At 47.7% G+C, this 21715-nt stretch overlaps 1 protein-coding gene across 4 annotated transcripts in view; it reads left to right on the forward strand.

The window, feature by feature from the left end:
* Window positions 1–21715, forward strand: part of LOC137614325 (protein ELYS-like) — a 138594-nt gene that overhangs the window by 64431 nt on the left and 52448 nt on the right. For all 4 annotated transcript variants that reach the window (XM_068344082.1, XM_068344084.1, XM_068344085.1 and 1 more), the window contains exons 18-21: window positions 4043–4226; window positions 4918–5062; window positions 5940–6066; window positions 15624–15904. In XM_068344082.1, the coding sequence (XP_068200183.1) occupies window positions 4043–4226; window positions 4918–5062; window positions 5940–6066; window positions 15624–15904 (737 nt within the window). The remainder of the gene's footprint in view (window positions 1–4042; window positions 4227–4917; window positions 5063–5939; window positions 6067–15623; window positions 15905–21715) is intronic.

Raw genomic sequence — 21715 nt, forward strand, 5'->3', positions numbered from 1 at the left:
TTGGCCAGCGTAGACCAGCAGAATCGATCAGACTGGAAACGAGGCGACAGGACTCCTTAAACCCTGGATCGGAAGGACGGGTACTTTGTTTCCATTCCATCCATCTTCCAGGGTGCTCGTCGAATTCAGCCTAGACTGCAAGTATTCCTGCTTATGATGCAGTGTGGCTATCCCGCCGTGGCATAGCAGGTTTGTTTCCCCAGAGAACTCTCCTGCCTTCCTCATGGCCGCTCAGGTGCAGGCTTCCGCCTCCTCTGCTGTTTGGAGGGCTGGTCAACTCCGGTAGGCTCGGGTTCGACCTTCTTCAGCGCCGGGACAAGCTCCCGGATGCTTACCATGAGTGTGGGCTCATGGTATTTTGCTTGGAGCCTTCTCTTCCTCTGCCTCAACATCTGGAGTATCTGGCCATGATATCGAGTCAACGGCCTTACCACGTTGGAAACCCTGCTTCTCGTCCGTCCAGCGAGGTTAAGCAACGTCGGTACTTGGATGGGTGACCACCTATGGACGCCAGATTCTGTTACCACATCCTCCGAGCCTTCCTTTCGGTTGACTGTGGCAAGACTGAGGAGAGTCGCAGTACCTGTTCTCAGTCAAGCAGAGCTTTCAGCCCTACCTTGGAACGTTTCCTAGTTCTCCTTTCCTCATTGACCCGTCTGTAGTCCGAACGGTCGCCTCAGGATAAGGTCCATGTGGGGCGATCCAAGTTCCGGTGGCTTCAGGCAATGTTTAACCGGACTCCCTGGCCCTATGGGACCAGCGGAACTATTAGACCTGCAATGGGTGTTGACCTATGAAGCCTCTTGATGGTAGTGGATATTCTCGTCCTTTCCCCACATTCTTGATGCGGTTCTTGGACTCGTCAAAGGAAAGGAGGGGGGGGGGGCATGTTCCGGTCCAGGCCTATGGTCAAGACCTGAAGGATACCTCTCCATCATTCAGGCAGGCTTAGGGGCCTTAGTCCGGCCCCTCTTCAGATCCTACAGCTCCTGCCGAGTCGCCCCGTTGCGCGTCGACTTCATTCTAACCAGCAGGGTACGCATTTTCACACCTTCACATCTTGCAGTAGAGATACCGGGATGGTTGAGATTCTCTCAATACCACCATCGGCTCTCTCATTCCAGGCAGGGGAATGTTTCTCTCAGACTATCCGAGCAGAGCCTCGTAGAGAGAGTGTACCTGGGGGTCTCTGACCTTGGGTAACCAGCAAGTGCTGGTCTGGGGGACCTGATCGCGACAGCTTGGAACCTCAAGCTTCCGCTATTCTTCCCCCCAGTCTCAAACCCCGAGACTCTGGCAAGATGCATTCCGGTGATGGTGGGACAACTTCGACGCCTGCGTCTTCCCTCCTTTTTGTCTGTGGACAATGGGTCTCAACAAGACCAGGTTGTCTGTCAACCTTTCAATGGGAGAGCTCCACTGGGACTATGCGCAGAACGGTTTCTGGACCCTCTGCTTCCCCTGACGGAACTCCCGAGAGAGCTTCTCCCACGGCGCAGACTACTCAAGCAACCACACTGCGACATCTCTCCCGAACCGGGGCGTCGCTTCGGCTTCATGCCTGGAGACACTACGCTTCCTCCTCAAGAAGAGACAACCCGCTACAGTCGCGGTACGGAGGTCGCGTCATCTGCGATAGTCATCCACAGGGGTCTTCCAGGCAAAGTGAAGAGTCTAAGGTGGTTGGTGCCGTGGGAGATATACCTCTTCCCTTGAGGCCTCTTCTCCAGCAATAACGGTCTTATTGCCTTTCGGCGGGAGGAAACTCCTTTCCGCTCTCGGCAATGAAGCCTGTCGCTCTGCCTTTCCCTGACCTTCAAGCTTAAAGGAATAACTTTTTCCTGCCCGCTGGATCTATCCTCGCTCATGCGAAGCTACGATCATCCCTGCCCTAGTCGGAGGAAGACCTCCAACTTGGAGCATGGCTCGGACTTTTAGTCCTTTAAGAGATCTTCTCAAGACCCTTTACGACAGGCCTCGGATTGTATTCCGCCTTGGGTCTTCTGCTCACTCTGGCCACGGCCAGTGTGTAAGCAATCTTCTTGGTCTCTTACTACTCCCCCCTTTCTAAGGAAGAGGGGAAGGCAACATTCAGGCTCGCTCCTGAGTTGTTGGCTAGACTCAGAATCTGAGGGTCCCGGCCCTTCGGTCCGATTCATTCAAGATTTCGAGTCTCCATTCTGTGTCTGATGTCCCAAGACCTTCTCTTTCTTGCCAGTAAAGGAATCGAGAGGTTAGCGCTGGGAACAGCTGCAGTTTGTCCTCAGTTGCAGCCGATTTGGGAGCACAAGGAGGACATGGGGGAGAGTCACCAGTATACCTCTTCAGCCCGGACTCAAGGACATTCATCTCGACCTGTCTCCAGACCCTCCCCCGTCACGTCGCCCTACAGCACGATGTTGGATACATCGCAACGTCCTTCGCCTTCGAGTAATACTACTCTGTGACGCAGGTGCTACAAGCTGGAGTCTGGAAGCGTCTAATGACCTTCGCAGCCCGCTTCCTGCAGGGCGTGACCCACAGGAGTCTCGATACGTTTTATATCGCTCTGTGGTGGCTACACAACAGCTGGTCTAACCTCAGGCTCCTTTTTGGACAGGTAGCAGAAGGTTGAGGGCATTGTTATCAGGTTTTAGTCTGCATGAACGAAAGAAGTATGTCTGGCCCCTACTTCTTTCTTCATCATCCCCTCTACGGGGAAGCAGCATCCTGGTCTCTGCATAGCTGACCTCGAACCTCTGCAGGTAAACCATGCTTCCTTGTGTTCCGAGTATTGAGTCAATACTGTCGCGTCCCCCATACCCTGACGAGGTGGTATTGGGAACGTCCTAACCCAGAGTTCCTTCTGGAACTCCAGGTCAACTGCCTAGGACGGGTCACACTTCTTCCTTCACACACAAGCTTACGTAGGCCACATGGTTCCTTGCGGAGCAAGGAACTTGTGAGGTGCTGGGACTCCTTTTCTCGAGTGCGACTCACTCGGATTCTGAGTCCCCGGGTAAAGCCAAAGCCAGTATGGCTGGGGACTTTCCACCCTTCCTAAGGGGTAAGTCACCCTTTGTAAATAGCGTGGTTTGTATTCCGGTTACGGAACAAATGACAAATTCGAAGATAATTTGTATTTTTCCTAACCATACAAACCTTAGCTATTTACACATATTTGCCCGCCAGCCCTGTCCCCCAAGACAAGTCCTACCTCTAAGTGAAAGTGAGTATTCACCTGTGTGTGAGGGGGAGGAGGGGTAGCTAGCTACCACTCCCCTACCCCCCCCCGCTAACTAGCGCGGGGGTAATACACCCTCGTTAAATTCTAATGGCTCGCCATTTCAGCTACGCTAAAAGGTAACCCTTAGTAAATAGCTAAGGTTTGTATGGTTAGGAAAAATACAAATTATCTTCGAATTTGTCATTTCTGAATTATGTTAGGCTGTGTGATTTGAATATATAAACTGGCATCACAACTAAAATGGGTTATAATGTGATTCAACAAATGGTAAAATATTGGACAAATGACATCACTTTAGGAAATGCTCGATGTGTTGTGCATCTGAAAGTTTATCATTTTAATTTTGGAAAGGCCTCACATTAAACTAAATTACATTTATTTTATGTTTTATACAATTGAGTCACATTACAAAACTAAATATCTTACTTGTTAAGTACTATAAAAAATATATGTAAAAGAAATTATTGACATATAGCCGTCCTGTATATTTTTACATCATTATTAAATCATTATTTGTCTCGCACTCATCCTGTATAACTTAATTCATTCTTTAATCATCTGTTGTCACAGAAGCACGTTTGTGCTGCCGCTCCAACATTCTGATATAATTGAATTTATTTAGAATTCCTTTTGGTTTTTGTTAACGACTACACCTTGGATTTGTCGTCGAGTGGTTTTGGCTCCTTTGATGGTAGTGAACTATGAGTATGCCATCTGACTCTGAGACTCGACACTCCTGCACTCATCATTATTAAATCATTATTTCCTATTTAGGTGTAGATAATTGCATAAAATATAATTTTTCTTTACTTCCAGGGAGAACACACTCGTGCCCTAACATACAATCAGATTCGCCAGCCCCCTCGTGTGAACATGGATGATATAAGACTTCATCTAACTCTACTCTTGGCTAATGGACTCATAAGGGAAGCCTTCCACTTTCAACGCCAGCATCGCCTGAAGGATAATGCCGAAGATTTACTAAACCATTTCTTCATAGGTAATAATATGTCTAATGATAAATTTTGGATGATTTTTTATTTGTCTTTTATTAATATGAATGAATTGTTCTAAACTTGGAAAAAATTTATTTTTGTATGTGAGAAATTGTCTACTGTTATAACCTAGGAGAAGTTGAGGGTATTAACGAACCATGAAACAATTTTTATTATTGCATGTTTTTTTAGGGACAAAATCAATCTCAAAAATAAAGTACAGATAGTTCAATTGTGAAATACTGTACCTCTTCTTATTAGGGACGAGGACTGTTTTGAATTTGGTCTGGGCAGGTGTTTTTTCTGCAGAAAAAAAGTTAGATGTATGTTTACTGACCCTCTGGTTAAGAGGTGAATTTGTTATAGAAATGAGTTTAAGGCAAACCTATTTTTGTAATGTTGTAATACCTTTACTAGATTAAATTCCATGGTTAACATCCCATGAACATCAAGCCACAATTCATAATCAAGACTCATAGCGTAACAAAATTAATTATGATAAATTTTATTGTATGTAGTTAGAGAAGACCTACAAATAGACAAAATGACTAGAGAAAGAGGCCACGTGAAACTCATATTAAGAAAAGAACAAGACATATTTTGTAGATTCTAAATTTGAGGTACTCTTGTAAATGAACAACATGATTCCAACTGATCATATTTTATTTGATTTTATTTTGTCTTTGGTCTTTGAAGGCTGTGAACAACTAGGAAAACTGGAGAACGTTATACATTTGCCGTTATCTCCAATGGAGGAAGAAACTTTGGTGACGTACCTTCAGACATCCCCCAACAAGGCAGCACATGATTATTTATTGGTGTATTATCTTCAGCGGTCGAGGCAAGTTTTCCATTTGTAATTTGACTAGCCTAAATATATATACAGTACAGTACAGTGGTTAAATTTATACAAGCATGTGAAGTTTAGTCATTTTTAGGAATTGTAGATTTTGCTTGATTCATCACAACCCCATTACGTACTATATATATTACCTAGTTTTACAGATATAAATATTCCATTAAAATCATAATTGTCAAGATTGAAAAGCCTTTGTGCATTTTTTGGATTTTTTATTGATCGATCCTTTCATTCAGTATTATGTTTTACTTTTTTTTGCACCCCTGAGTATTTTTTAAGCTGTATATCTTCTTAGTGAAAGATTACATGTTTGGGTAATATTTTGGCTTTTATGAAGTTCATACGTAATAGATTATTACTACTGTCGAGTTGCTTGATGATATCTGTTGAGATTAGCAATTTTCCTTTTACTGTTTTTGGCTTTGAAATTTTTAGGACTGACAGGATTCCTTCAGGGAGAGGTTAACCGAGGGTTGACAAGATGAAAGGTGTTCTTTAGAATATAAACCTATTAGTGTTGGGAATTGAAAATATCCCTAACAAGATTAGAAAATGTCAAGCAGTTACGGCCATGAGTGAACTGTTATTCACTCTTCCACCATTTTGTCAGTAAGAAGATTGCCTTAGGAATATCTTCAGAGACAATGAAGTTTTGTGGGCCAATGATCAGTAGTTGTAAAGATTATGGACACAGGAATGAATAAATACTGTTGAATCTCAGTTGAAGATTCACATTCTTATAGAATAAATGTATCACAATTGCAGTAGTATACAATAAGCTGGTGGAATTTGTTAGGTAGGTGGATGAATTTCGGGCAACCATTTTCATAGAAAAAATAATTTTCATGATCATGCTCAGGTTTGAAGATGCTGCATTACTTCAAGACATCATTCGCGGAGGCTACGGCATGGAAAGGAAACGTCAGGGGGTGCGATCAGCCCTCATTCATGGCTACCTTACTCATCTCCCAGATGTTGCAAAGAAGGTAAGTTTTCAATCCCTCGAATGACACGATAATGTCAACGCTATTTGGGTAGCATGAAAATTGAATCATAATTACTGTTTGTTCCTACATAAATGCAGACTTGAATCCTTTAGCAGGTGTATGATTTCAGCGAAGCTCGAAACTCTGCTGTTGAAATTCATAACGAATTGTAGGTAGCTACTGGTAGGTGACAGAGAAGCCCTTTCAGTGAGCATCTTGCTTCATCCACCCTGCAGTTCCAAGGTGAATATAAATGGGGCTAGTCAGTGAGCTGACAGAAGGTGGGGGTGTCTTCTCTCCCATCCGCCAGTAGCAACCAACACTATGAATTTTAACAGCCGAGTTTCCAATTTCGCTGAAAACATATTCCTGTTAAAGGACTCAGGTTGTATAGTTAGGAAAAATCAAATTATGTTTGAAAGTGTGATATTTTTAGATAGATTTGGCCTTAAGATACTGCAGCTTCAATTAAGCGTGGATACAGTATATGGTAGAATTTTAAAAAACATAGTTGTTCCGTAACCGAAATACAAACCACGCTATTTACAAAGGGTTATTACTTTTAGCGTAGCTGAAATGGCGAGCCATTAGAATTTAACGAGGGTGTATTACCCCCGCGCTAGTTAGCGGGGGGGTAGGGGAGTGGTAGCTAGCTACCCCTCCTCCCCCTCACACACAGGTGAATACTCACTTTCACTTTTGGCTCGGACTGTGACAGACGTCTCTGTCTTGGTCCTCGCTTGGCAGCCATTGTCTGTTTTGTCTTTACTTAATCGCTTACTTTTCTTTTACTCAATATATATGTAAACATGTTTTCATGTTTGTATATATATTTGAGTATAGAAATAAGTAAGTTTCCTTTTCAGATGTGTGTGTGTAGTGTACGATATCTACGTGGAGGCCTCGGCAGTTAGGCCACCACGGCCTAATTTTATGGGTTGCGATCGAGTTTGACTTCGGTCTTTCTCTCTCTCTCTCTCTTGAGGTCGTTCACCCTTTTACTATGTTTTACTACGCCCTTGTAGCTTCCTTCCCGTGTGGGTGGGGTTGCTACGCCGTACATTTTGTCTCAATTAGTTTATGAATCTAATTGTAGTTGTTAATTTTTCAGCTTGTAGAACGATTCCTTTCGGGGTTTTCGTTTTTTTCTTTAGTGTTCATTCATTTTTAAATTACATAATTACATAGTTACATAATTATAATTGTTATAATTCTGTTTTGGTTACAGCTCTCCTTCCGCGAGTGTAAGTGGTTGTGAGGGCACGTGCCTGTTGTGTAATTCTTGTTCCTTTTCCTCGGGATTCCTCTTCGGAGCCTTCCCGGGGGAATGAATGTGTACTAATATTATTTGTTTTATTTTTTTACAGTTACCGATCTAGTTCGTTTCTGTAATATAGCAACGGTGTGAGCTGTCTGGTTGAGTCCTGGGGATTCGGCTGTTGCTGCCTCCCCCCTTGTATTGTCGTCAGGGGCGTGTCTCCTTCTACTGGTAGTACTCCCGTGTCGACGGACAGCTCTCCAGTTCATTTTAGAACAGTCAGGAGGCTTGCCTCCTTGGGCGGATAACTTTCCTTCCGAGGGAAGTTTTTTCCTGTCCAGGCTTGAGCTTTTCCTCTTTTGGGGGGTTCTTCTCTTGCCTTTTTTTCGTGCGACTATGCTCTTGGTGCTGAGCGGTCGCACCTGCAGTTTCGCTCAAGGGGCTGGGCAACTGCAGGAGCTCCTCTTCGGAGGATTGCCCCTTTTAGGTCACTGGCTGACCAGTCTCTTCCACGAAGTGTTTCTCTTTCGTTCGCGAGAGAGTACACTCATAGAGACTCCTCTTCGGAGGTTTCTTCTGTTGCTGTTGCTGTTGGCCTCCCTCGCCGTAAGGCTCTCCGTCCGCCTCGTCGTAAGGGCCTCTCATCTCCCTATAAGGGTGCTTGAGGCGCCTTTTTGAATCTCCGTTTGCAGCCTACAACTTCTTTTTCTCGATCTTCCGTCTTGGTGCAGATGGACAGCAGTCTAATCTCGTCTTCCCGACGGGCAACGGTCTTCCCGACGGACAACGGTCTTCCCGACGGACAGCGGTCTTCCGACGGACATCAGTCTCCCGGCGGACAACGATCCCTTCGGGGCAAAGGGTTGCCCCCACGGGGGTTCTTCCCTTGCGTGTCAGGGTTTCCCTGCGCGCCCTTCTGTTCGTCAGCGCTCTCCTGTTCGTCAGCGCTTTCAAGATGATCTTCCCTGCGGTTCCTGTTACGTGCCCTGTGCGCCCACGTTCGCCCTCGCGATCTAGAACTTCGGTTCAGGTCGGGGTCAAGGACTCTTCTTCTTTGCGCAGGCTTCCACGCGTAGCCTTCTGCTCGTCAGCGATCATCAGCTCGTCAGCGATCATCAGCTCGTCAGCGATCATCAGCTCGCCAGCGATCGTCAGCTCGTCAGCGATCATCAGCTCGCCAGCGATCTCCGGATCGCCCACGTGTGTTACAGCTGGCACGCCAACGTTCTCCAACACTTCTGAAGGAACATGGTTCGCCAGCTACTAGCTCAACTGCGGATGCTGATCGCCATCGCGCGACCCTCAACTGCGGATGCTGATCGCCATCGCGCGACCCTCAACTGCGGATGCTGATCGCCATCGCGCGACCCTCAACTGCGGATGCTGATCGCCATCGCGCGACCCTCAACTGCGGATGCTGATCGCCATCGCGCGACCCTCAACTGCGGATGCTGATCGCCATCGCGCGACCCTCAACTGCGGATGCTGATCGCCATCGCGCGACCCTCAACTGCGGATGCTGATCGCCATCGCGCGACCCTCAACTGCGGATGCTGATCGCCATCGCGCGACCCTCAACTGCGGATGCTGATCGCCATCGCGCGACCCTCAACTGCGGATGCTGATCGCCATCGCGCGACCCTCAACTGCGGATGCTGATCGCCATCGCGCGACCCTCAACTGCGGATGCTGATCGCCATCGCACCCTTTCACGCGATCATTCACCTGTGCATGCTGCTCGCCATCGCACAACCCTGAACGATTGCCCGCTTACGCATGCTGCTCCTCATCGCACCACCCTGAACGATCGCCCTCCTGCAGATGCTGATCACCATCGCACCCTTTCACGCGATCATTCACCTGCGCATGCTGCTCGCCATCGCACAACCCTGAACGATTGCCCGCTTACGCATGCTGCTCCTCATCGCACAACCCTGAACGATCGCCCTCTTGCGGATGCTGATCACCATCGCACCCTTTCACGCGATCATTCACCTGCGCATGCTGCTCGCCATCGCACAACCCTGAACGATTGCCCGCTTACGCATGCTGCTCCTCATCGCACAACCCTGAACGATCGCCCTCTTGCGGATGCTGATCACCATCGCACCCTTTCACGCGATCATTCACCTGCGCATGCTGCTCGCCATCGCACAACCCTGAACGATTGCCCGCTTACGCATGCTGCTCCTCATCGCACAACCCTGAACGATCGCCCTCTTGCGGATGCTGATCACCATCGCACCCTTTCACGCGATCATTCACCTGCGCATGCTGCTCGCCATCGCACAACCCTGAACGATTGCCCGCTTACGCATGCTGCTCCTCATCGCACAACCCTGAACGATCGCCCTCTTGCGGATGCTGATCACCATCGCACCCTATCACGCGATCATTCACCTACACATGCTGCTCGCCATCGCTTACCGCCAGCGATCTTCTTCACCTACGCGGCAGCACGATCCCTCGCCGTCACGCCCATTCGCCTGCGCGCCCACGCGATCGCTCGCCTGCGCGCCCGCGCGATCGCTCGCCTGCGCGCCCGCGCGATCGCTCGCCTGCGCGCCCGCGCGATCGCTCGCCTGCGCGCCCGCGCGATCGCTCGCCTGCGCGCCCGCGCGATCGCTCGCCTGCGCGCCCGCGCGATCGCTCGCCCTCGCGACCGCTCGCCTGCGCGCCCGCGCGACCACTCGCCTGTGCGCCCGCGCGACCGTTCGCCTTTGCGCGACCGTTCGCCCTCGCGCGACCATAGTTCGCGGCGAATTCCACAGCCGGTGGTAGCAGCAGGGACGCGTGCTCCTAGGCGGCACTCGGGATCACCTCCATCCAAGCACAGGTTGGTAGTGCAGGACGAAGACAGGTCAGTACAGCATTCTTCCCACCTTCTTTTCAGGCAGGAACCGTCGTGTCCTCTCCAAAGGATCGCCCGATCCCTTTCACCTTAGCGAGGATTTCGGACTCTGTGTCCTTGGAGCAGCAGACATGGTTTGATCCGCTGGCACGGGCGTTAATGAGGGTTATGAAACCAGCACTCACCGGCCAGGGTAACAAACCAGCGGCTGTCTCTCCTACGCTGAAGAGAAAGAGAGGAGTGGACTTCGTGGTGACTTCCCCCAGGGCGAAGTTGGTTCCCAAGAGGTCGGTCTCGAGGGTCCCCTCTCCTGCACGAGTACTCTCTCCTTCTCCCGCCCTGGAAGGATTTTTGGCGGGGGGGGGCTTTCCGTCGAAGATTTCTCCATCGGACAAGGGGTGACTGCTTACCTCTTCCTCTGGGAGCTTACCAGGTTCTTTCCCTCCTCGGTTACGGCCCGAGGTTTGGTTCAAGGAAGCTACAGGAAGATCAAGGGTACTTTCCTCCTCTCGAGCTCAGGCACCTTGGCCTTTCGTCGTTAAGTATCTACTTGCGGACAAGCTCGATGTTGTACCATCTGGACGCACTGACTGAAGGCTTCCTTCGGGTGTCTCATCTGTGGAGGTCAACGACCTCAGACACCCTTCCATCCTTGAGAAGAGTTTTGTCTTTGCCCAAGGACAGAGACTTAAACATCTGCTGTGCGGAGTAAATCGACTTCCGGTTTCACTCCTCCAAGGCGCTTTCTTCCAGACTCTGCAGGGCTCCAGCTCCCTTTTCTTTCAACCACGTCGGCCTAAGTTATCGGCTACGACAACTGGGACAAGGTGTCCAATTGCAGTTTCCTCCTGTCAGGAACAGATGGCACGGGAGACTCCCCCGGGGGGGCATAGTCCTAAAAGGAGTTCACGAACTCTAGGATTGCAGGTTTTTCGCTGGGAGGATGCTTAAGGTTACTCATCCGAATGACAGCTTCCTGATGCCCATTCCCGCACAATCTCTGTGAGTAGCCAAGGATATCGCGCCTGCCGTCTCTGTCAGCGAATTCAGTGTCTCTGAACCTCTATGCCATAGCATCAGCAGAGTTGCCCGGTTGGGCAGAATGATCCATACCTTAGGCGAAGGTCTTCCTTAGGATCATCGACGGCTTCACCCCCGGCCCCCTCAGTCGATCCTTTCTTGTAAGGAAGGATCTGAGAGGGGATGTCCATAGTCGACCTCTCAGCCCTGATCAAGTTTGTCGAACAAACTTCGGCCAGCGTAGACCAGCAGAATCGATCAGACTGGTAACGAGGCGACAGGACTCCTTTAACCCTGGATCGGAAGGACGGGTACTTTCAGTTTCCATTCCATCCATCTTCCAGGGTGCTCGTCGAATTCAGCCTAAACTGCAAGTATTCCTGCTTATGATGCAGTGTGGCTATCCCGCCGTGGCATAGCAGGTTTGTTTCCCCAGAGAACTCTCCCTGCCTTCCTCTTGGCCGCTCAGGTGCAGACTTCCGCCTCCTCTGCTGTTTGGAGGGCTGGTCAACTCCGGTAGGCTCGGGTTTCGACCTTCTTCAGCGCCGGGAAAAGTTTCCGAATGCTGACCATGAGTGTGGGCTCATGGTATTTTGCTTGGAGCCTTCTCTTCCTCTGCCTCAACATCTGGAGTATCTGGCCATGATATTGAGTCAACCGCCTTACCACGTTGGAAACCCCGCTTCTCGTCCGTCCAGCGAGGTTAAGCAACGTCGGTACTTGGATGGGTGACCACCTGGGGACGCCAGATTCTGTTACCACATCCTCCGAGCCTTCCTTTCGGTTGACTGTGGCAAGACTGAGGAGAGTCGCAGTACCTGTTCTCAGTCAAGCAGAGTTTTCAGCCCTACCTTGGAACGTTTCCTAGTTCTTCTTTCCTCATTGACCCGTTTATAGTCCGAACGGTCGCCTCAGGATAAGTTCCATGTGGGGCGATCCAAGTTCCGGTGGCTTCAGGCAATGTTTAACCGGACTCCCTGGCCCTATGGGACCAGCGGAACTATTAAACCTGCAATGGGTGTTGACCTATGGAGCCTCTTGATGGTAGTGGATATTCTCGTCCTTTCCCCACATTCTTGATGCGGTTCTCGGACTCGTCAAAGGAAAGGGGGGGGGGCATGTTCCGGTCCAGGCCTATGGTCAAGACCTGAAGGATACCTCTCCATCATTCAGGCAGGCTTAAGGGCCTTAGTCTGGCCCCTCTTCAGATCCTACCGCTCCTGCCAAGTCGCCCCGTTGCGTGTCGACTTCATGCTAACCAGCAGGGGACGCATTTTCACACCTTCACATCTTGCAGTAGAGATACCGGGATGATTGAGATTCTCTCAATTCCACCATCGGCTCTCTCATTCCAGGCAGGGGAATGTTTCTCTCAGACTATCCGAGCAGAGCCTCATAGAGAGAGTGTACCTAGGGGTCTTTGACCTTGGGTAACCAGCAAGTGCTGGTCTGGGGGACCTGATCGCGACAGCTTGGAACCTCAAGCTTCCGCTAGTTTTCCCCCCAGTCTCAGACCCCGAGACTCTGGCAAGATGCATTCCGGTGATGGTGGGACAACTTCGACGCCTGCGTCTTCCCTCCTTTTTGTCTGCGGACAATGGGTCTCAACAAAACCAGGTTGTCTGTCAACCTTTCAATGGGAGAGCTCCACTGGGACTATGCGCAGAACGGTTTCTGGACCCTCTGCTTCCCCTGACGGAACTCCCGGGAGAGCTTCTCCCACGGCGCAGACTACTCAAGCAACCACACTGCGACATCTCTCCCGAACCGGGGCGTCGCTTCGGCTTCATGCCTGGAGACACTACGCCTCCTCCTCTAGAAGAGACAACCCGCTACAGTCGCGGTACGGAGGTCGCGTCATCTGCGATAGTCATCCACAGGGGTCTCCCAGGCAAAGTGAAGAGTCTAAGGTGGTTGGTGCCGTGGGAGATATACCTCTTCCCGTGAGGCCTCTTCTCCAGCAATAACGGTCTTATTGCCTTTCGGCGGGAGGAAACTCCTTTCCGCTCTTGGCAATGAAGCCTGTCGCTCGGCCTTTCCCTGACCTTCAGGCTTAAAGGAATAACTTTTTCCTGCCCGCTGGATCTATCCTCGCTCATGCGAAGCTACGATCGTCCCTGCCCTAGTCGGAGGAAGACCTCCAACTTGGAGCATGGCTCGGACTTTTAGTCCTTTAAGAGATCTTCTCAAGACCCTTTTACGACAGGCCTCGGATTGTATTCCGCCTTGGGTCTTCTGCTCACTCTGGCCACGGCCAGTGTGTAAGCAATCTTCTTGGTCTCTTACTACTCCCCCCCTTTCTAAGGAAGAGGGGAAGGCAACATTCAGGCTCGCTCCTGAGTTGTTGGCTAGACTCAGAATCTGAGGGTCCCGACCCTTCGGTCCGATTCATTCAAGATTTTGAGTCTCCATTCTGTGTCTGATGTCCCAAGACCTTCTCTTTCTTGCCAGTACAGGAATCGAGAGGTTAGCGCTGGGAACAGCTGCAGTTTGGCCTCAGTTGCAGCCGATTTGGGAACACAAGGAGGACATGGGGGGAGAGTCACCAGTATACCTCTTCAGCCCGGACTCAAGGACATTCATCTCGACCTGTCTTCAGACCCTCCCCCGTCACGTCGCCCTACAGCACGATGTTGGATACATCGCAACGTCCCTCGCCTTCGAGTAATACTACTCTGTGACGCAGGTGCTACAAGCTGGAGTCTGGAAGCGTCTGATGACCTTCGCAGCCCGCTTCCTGCAGGGCGTGACCCACAGGAGTCTCGATACGTTTTCTATCGCTCTGTGGTGGCTACACAACAGCTGGTCTAACCTCAGGCTCCTTTTTGGACAGGTAGCAGAAGGTTGAGGGCATTGTTATCAGGTTTTAGTCTGCATGAACGAAAGAAGTATGTCTGGCCCTTACTTCTTTCTTCATCATCCCCTCTACGGGGAAGCAGCATCCTGGTCTCTGCATAGCTGACCTCGAACCTCTGCAGGTAAACCATGCTTCCTTGTGTTCCGAGTATTGAGTCAATACTGTCGCGTCCCCCATACCCTGACGAGGTGGTATTGGGAACGTCCTAACCCAGAGTTCCTTCTGGAACTCCAGGTCAACTGCCTAAGACGGGTCACACTTCTTCCTTCACACACAAGCTTACGTAGGCCACATGGTTCCTTGCGGTGCAAGGAACTTGTGAGGTGCAGGGACTCCTTTTCTCGAGTGCGACTCACTCGGATTCTGAGTCCCCGGGTAAAGCCAAAGCCAGTATGGCTGGGGACTTTCCACCCTTCCTAAGGGATAAGTCACCCTTTGTAAATAGCGTGGTTTGTATTTCGGTTACGGAACAAATGACAAATTCGAAGATAATTTGTATTTTTCCTAACCATACAAACCTTAGCTATTTACACATATTTGCCCGCCAGCCCTGTCCCCCAAGACAAGTCCTACCTCTAAGTGAAAGTGAGTATTCACCTGTGTGTGAGGGGGAGGAGGGGTAGCTAGCTACCACTCCCCTACCCCCCCGCTAACTAGCGCGGGGGTAATACACCCTCGTTAAATTCTAATGGCTCGCCATTTCAGCTACGCTAAAAGTAATAACCCTTTGTAAATAGCTAAGGTTTGTATGGTTAGGAAAAATACAAATTATCTTCGAATTTGTCATATTAAAAATTTTATAGAAATAAATCTTTGGAGTGGAGGGCAATTCAATCATCTTAAATTAATTGATAGTGTGAAGAATTTGGATTTATTAAATACTTTGCTGTAAATTAGATATAACACTATGAAAAGGCTGTTTACCCGTACATAACTTAAATGATTAAACTAGTTACTGGTAGTGCTGTTACTTTTGTTCATTGGTTGTTAGGAATAGTCCTTCAGAGTGTGCACATTGTGATTGATGAGGTACATGGCAATGGGTTACTTGTTCCTTGTATAACCTCTAAAGAAAAATTACAGATTTTATTGATATATTTATTATTCTTATATATTTCCTCTTTGGTGCTTGAAAATAGTTTGCATCTTGGTTTCATTATGATGTAATGTTAATGCAGAAGATGACGAATTGCCATCACTCAAATCCCAACTTAAGCAGGATTCCCCTCATTGGATACTGTGTTGATTAATTGTTCAAGGTGGAAGCATAGTAATAGGATGATATGTATAAGAGAATAATAGAAAACATCACAACATCATTTTAAATAACCAAAATAATTGATATTTAGAGCTATGTTATTGTGCATCTTGGTAGTACCCTTAGGTCATTGATCCAAACTTTGTAAAAAATTCTGCATCTCATATAGGATTTTATAGCTGTTTCGGTTTCCTTTCTTTTGGAAAAGACAATAAAGGGCTACTTTTTGCATTGCAAAATTAGTCATAAGAAAAGCTGCCTTTTTAATTTCTCAGAAATTTAGCAGATGTGACAAGGTAAAAATTTTTTTCAGATTACATCAAGTAATGCAGCAAAGCAAATGCCAGCTCGAACTATATTTAACAAGCCACAGCCACTATCTGCCAAGATTCATCAGGCAAGGTTTAGCCCCAAGTCACATGCAGGCATGTTAGAGAAGATAATGGAGGATAAACAAAAAGCAGGAACATCTTTTTATGGCATGAATGCACCTTTCACACCCTTCAGAAATAAATCTCAAAGACGTCAGGGGTTGGACCTTCCTGATGAGTATGTCTATGAAGATATCTCATTGAAAAGGAAATCAGTGACCAAGTGAGTACAGTTTGTAAAATATTAGTTTGTTTCTGTTGTAGATGAGGGAACTAAGGATTTGCTTGTATTGTAATGTAAAAGTATTTCACTCTACTGTAGTTTTTCCAAGTTTTGTAATATCTTTTGATTAGTTTATCTGCATAATATTTAATCCCTGCGGAGTATATTATATCCCTTGTTACTTAATATCTCTATTAGTACACCAGCAGCCAATTTTAAATATTTAACTTAGCCGGTGAATATATAATAGCTGAGCCTCCGGCGGCTCGACAGAAAAACACAAAAACTCGCGAGCGATCGCTATGAAGGTTGCGGGTGTGCCCACTAGCGCCAACTATCGGCCAGATACCGCATATACATGTAAACAGACTCAATTCTTCTCTGTCGGTCTGAACGACAAGACGTACCATTACTCGCTGTTAACCTGGAGTTTTTCAACAGTCTTGGTGAAGTACTTCCTTTTGGTTTGAGCTTTTGCAGTGCAGGTGTTTTATATTCAACTTAAATCTTGAACTCTTTTTTGGATAGATTTAATTGTTGATGACTTTGGATTGTTTTTTGGACTTTCTTTGACTTTTAAAAATGGCCGACCCTTCCCTTAGTACGGAAGTGTGTTTTAGGCTTTTAGCAATTATCTTATCACGTTATAAATTGTTGTTGTTAATTATAGATTTTCCTCTATATATTTTATATCTCAACCGCCTTTATTAGGCCTCCTCGATTAGCTTTCCATTTATAATAAACATCAAGATAAATTTTAATGATTTGTTTATATGCGACCTTACCTATTCCTCCCCTAATCCGAGAGTAGGCGGTCCTAACTTGGAAACCGAAGTTAAACAACGTTGAGCCATTTCAATCGTAAATAACTTTTACAGAGCAAATGATTTAAAACTTATTAAATGAATATTTTTAGTAGATATTTCATGAAAGATTTTCTTTGAATAGTCTTCGTACTGTTTCAAAGATGAACTAACGTTTGGTTTATTTATGCTACGCAGTTTGCGCTCTATCGTTACGATAGAGAGAGAGAGTATCACGGTTTCACTTTGCAGAAAGAGTAAATCGATTCTGACGTTTTGTTCATTCTTCTTTCAAACGTAAATGTTTTAAATACTAATTTAAAGGAACTTGTTAATTTTCATTTTCTTAGTCCTTTCAGTTTTTTCCTTTGGTCAAATAACCTGTTTATTGACGAAAGGTGAGTGGGCTTTTCTCTTCGGTGTGAAATCAAGAGAAAGAGAGAGAGAGAGAGAGAGAAAGAGGAAGAGAGAACGTTCCGATCTTTATTCTCGTCCCAAGCGAGTAACGTTGTTCTCGAGTCAGTTTTTTACTCTCGTCCCAAGTCTCTGTACGGGTAGAAAGGATAAAACGTTTTTAGTTTTTATTCTCGTCCCAAGGCACTGTGCGGTGAGAGATTGAAAACGTAGTTTTGAATGAACTAGTGTTTAGTCTCCTCCCCAGTCACTGATCTTTTTATCTTAAAATATGTTTACTGTTTTTTGCTTGTATTAATGTGCTTACATTATACGACTTATTTCGCAATTATAACCTTTTGATGTAGGGTAGAATTGCGTGCTTCAGGTAGAAATCAGTTTTATTCATGCCTAATGTGAATTGTTGAAAAATTCGATTTCAGTGAAGTAAGTGCAAAACAGAAAATCGTAGTGATAAAGTGATAATTGCGCAAAGTGTTATCAGTGTTGCGACCGAGGGTTCGTCTGTTCGTGCCTGTCGTTCGCCTAGTCCGGGACCTCTTGCAAGCTCCCAAGCCCAGGGGAGAAGTAATGTCGTACGACTTATGGGTTCGAGAGGCCTTGATCAGCGAACAGACGTTCCCTCTATGGTTTCAGGCGTGTCTCATCAAGACCGCCCCTACCATAAGACGAGCGAGACGATTTTCTCCTCGTCATCCGAAGGCTTTTCGTGTAAGAAACCGTGGAGCAAGGTTTCGAGGCCCTTTAAGCGAAAGTCAGTCCCCTTAGGACAGGTCCAGCGTCCTGGTTATAGCCATTGGGACAGCTCTGACCCTATGCAGTCATCGGAAGACTGCTCGCCGCCTAAACAAAAGCGTAACACAGGCTCCGAGAGTCTTTTTGTTGGCAAGGTTTTGCAGTCACAGACGTTACCCTAGTCTCTTACCGCACCCATTCCCGTTGATCCTAAATGGGTTGTACTGCAAGACATGCAGAATAAGCTTGCCTCTCTTATGGAGGACTATTCTGCTGAGCAGGTTCACGATGATCCTCGCCGCTTAGCTGATCGAGATCCTGGCCGTCAGCCGCCCAAACGAGCCTTTGCTCGTCCTGTTGACATTGACGTTACAAAGTCACGTCAATCATGTTTTGTAGAGCCTCACTCGATGCAGTCCCGTGTTGACTCTCAGCCGCTTGTGGACGTTCAGCCGCTGCCGCTTGTTCTTGTTGACGTTCAGGACGTTCGCCAACCAGCATAGTTGACTTGTTTTGACGTTGAGCGTCAAGCACCGCAGTCAAGAGTTGTTTTGACTGCTCAGTCTAGGCAGTCAAGGCAGTCTCGAGTTGACGTCGAGCGTCCTCCCGCACCTGTTGTTGTTGCTGGTCAGTCCTTTAAGCAGTTACATGACATAGCGTCCTTGACTGCTACTGTTGCTCCTTTGCGTGTGGACTCTGCTTGTCAAGCATTGCCACCACGGCAGGTCTCTCCCTTGCTTGAGACTCGGCAATTGTCGGACAAGGTTCCTTCAGATGAGGAAGTTGCTGATCCCCCTCCTACTGATATTCCCTTGGGGACTCTGTCAGACGGAGAGGAGCCTAAAGCTACTCAGCCCTCTATGGACTTTAAATAAATCTTGCTGATTTTTAAGGATCTTTGTCCGGATCTTTTTGTAACTGCTGCTCCTCGTTTGCCTAAACGTCAGAGTTTACACTAGGCCTAGCTACTTCGAAGCTGTTGTTTTCTAAGCTAGTGCTCTCTCGCTCTTCTAAGAGAGCTTTACGTTTGCTAGGCGATTGGTTAATCACCAGGAGGAGTTTGGGGGAGACAGCCTTTGCTTTCCCTACTTTTAAGCTGGCTTATAGAGCGAGAGTCTGGTATGACACGGGAGAAGTTCTCGGCTTGGGAGTTCCTGCCTCTGCCCAGATAGACTTCTCAAACCTCATAGACTCTCCCTGGCGCCTGGCCATGAGACGCTCCAAGATTTTATGGTCGGCTTCAGAGTTAGACCATCTCCTGTTAGGAGTTTTTTCGAGCGTTTGAAGTTTTGCTGTACAATTATGTCATGCATAAACAAGGCTATCAGGGATGGCTCCAATGATCTGGCAGCCATGTTCACTGCAGGAGTACGTAAGAGGCAAGTGCACTCAAGGTGTTCATTGTCAAGACAAACTTCATGATGAAGTCTACCAGGCTGTCTTGACAGCATTAATGGAAGGCGACTGGATGGTCTCTCTCGACCTTCAGGATGCATACTTCCACATTCCTATACACCCGGATTACCAACCGTTTCTGAGGTTTGTTTACAGGAATGTGGGGTTCCAGTTTCGAGCCCTGTGCTTTGGCCTCAGTCCTGCTCCTCTCGTGTTTACGAGGCTCATGAGGAATGTGGCAAAATTCCTCCATCTATCGGGAATCCGAGCCTCCCTGTACTTGGACGACTGGCTTCTCAGAGCATCGTCCAGTCTTCGCTGTCTGCAGGATCTACATTGGACGTTGAGTCTGGCCAGGGAGTTGGGACTTTTGGTCAACCTAGAAAAGTCCCAACTGATCCCATCCCAGATTATTCTATATTTGGGGATGGAGATTCGCAGTCCAGTTTTTTTCGGGCTTTTCCGTCTGCCACCCAAATAGAACAAGCCCTGCTCAAAGTCCAACTAATGCTGAAAAGAGAACGTTTGTTCAGTCAGGAGTTGGAACAGTCTCGTAGGGACTCTCTCATCCCTGGAGCAGTTTGTCTCGCTAGGGAGACTACACCTTCGGCCTCTCCAGTTCCATCTAGCCTCTCACTGGAACAAGGACAAGACGTTAGAGACGGTATCATTCCCAGTCTCCGAACCAGTAAAGGCATGCCTGAAATGGTGGGACAGCAATATCAGTCTGAGAGAGGGACTATCCCTAGCAGTCAAGATCCCAAACCACGTGTTGTTCTCAGACGCGTCGGATTTGGGTTGGGGTGCGACCCTGGACGGTCGGGAATGCTCGGGTCTGTGGACCTCAAGTCAGAAGAGCATGCACATCAACGGCAAGGAGCTATTAGCAGTCCACTTGGCCTTGATGAAATTCGAAAGCTTTCTTCGAAACTAAGTGGTAGAGGTCAACTCAGACAACACCACAGCTTTGGCGTACATCTCCAAGCAAGGAGGCACACACTCCCTCACGCTGTACGAGATCGCAAGGGACCTTCTCATATGGTCAAGAAATCGAGGCATCTCCCTGTTGACGAGATTCATCCAGGGGGACTTGAACGTCTTGGCAGACTGTCTCAGTCGGAGGGGTCAGGTGATACCCACGGAATGGACCCTTCACAAGGACGTGGGCAAGAGTCTTTGGGCTACTTGGGGTCAACCCACCATAGACCTCTTTGCCACCTCGTTGACCAAAAGGTTACCAATCTATTGCTCACCAGTCCTAGATACAGAAGCAATCCACATAGACGCGTTTCTACTGGATTGGTCTCATCTGGACTTATATGCATTCCCACCATTCAAGATAGTCAACAAGGTACTGCAGAAGTTCGCCTCTCACGAAGGGACAAGGTTGACGTTGGTTGCTACCCTCTGGCCCGCGAGAGAGTGGTTCACCGAGGTACTTCAATGGCTGGTAGACATTCCAAGAAGTCTTCCTCTAAGGGTAGATCTCTTACGTCAGCCCCATGTAAAGATTGTTCATCAAAGCCTCCCCGCGCTTCGTCTGACTGCCTTCAGACTATCGAGAGAGACTCAAGAGCTCGAGGCTTTTCGAAGGAGGCAGCCAGTGCGATTGCGAGAGCTAGGAGAGCTTCTACCATCAGAGTATACCAGTCGAAGTGGGAAGTCTTTCGAGACTGGTGCAAGCCAGCATCTGTGTCCTCTTCCAGTACCTTTGTAGCCCAAATCGGAGATTTTCTTTTACATCTGAGAAATGTTCGCTCCCTCTCAGCTCCCACGATTAAGGGCTACAGGAGCATGTTGGCTTCGGTTTTTCGTCATAGAGGCTTAGATCTTTCCAACAATAAAGATCTCCTTAAGTCTTTCGAGACCTCTAAGGAACGTCGTTTGGCAACTCCTGGATGGAACTTAGACGTGGTCCTAAGGTTCCTCATGTCAGACAGGTTTGAGCCATTACATTCAGCCTCCCTGAAGGATCTCACCCTCAAGACGCTTTTCCTAGTGTGCTTGGCTTCGGCTAAAAGGGTCAGTGAAATTCATGCCTTCAGTAAGAACATCGGCTTTTCTACAGAAAAAGCCACATGTTCACTTCAACTTGGTTTCCTGGCCAAAAATGAACTGCCTTCTCGTCCTTGGCCTAAGTCTTTTGATATACCTTGCCTGTCAGAGATCTTAGGCAACGAACTTGAAAGAGTGCTGTGTCCAGTTAGAGCTCTTAAGTTCTACTTAGCTCGTACTAAGTCCTTACGAGGTGGATCTGAGGCATTATGGTGCTCAGTTAAGAAACCATCATTGCCTATGTCAAAGAATGCTTTGTCATATTTTATCAGATTTTTAATACGAGAGGCTCATTCTCACTTGAATGAAAAAGACCGATGCTTGCTTAAGGTTGAGACGCACGAAGTAAGAGCTATAGCAAATTCTGTGACCTTTAAGCAAAATAAATCTCTGCAAAGTATTATGGACG

The sequence above is a fragment of the Palaemon carinicauda genome, chromosome 20 (assembly GCF_036898095.1).
Source record: "Palaemon carinicauda isolate YSFRI2023 chromosome 20, ASM3689809v2, whole genome shotgun sequence".
Classification (NCBI taxonomy): Eukaryota; Metazoa; Arthropoda; class Malacostraca; order Decapoda; family Palaemonidae; genus Palaemon; species Palaemon carinicauda.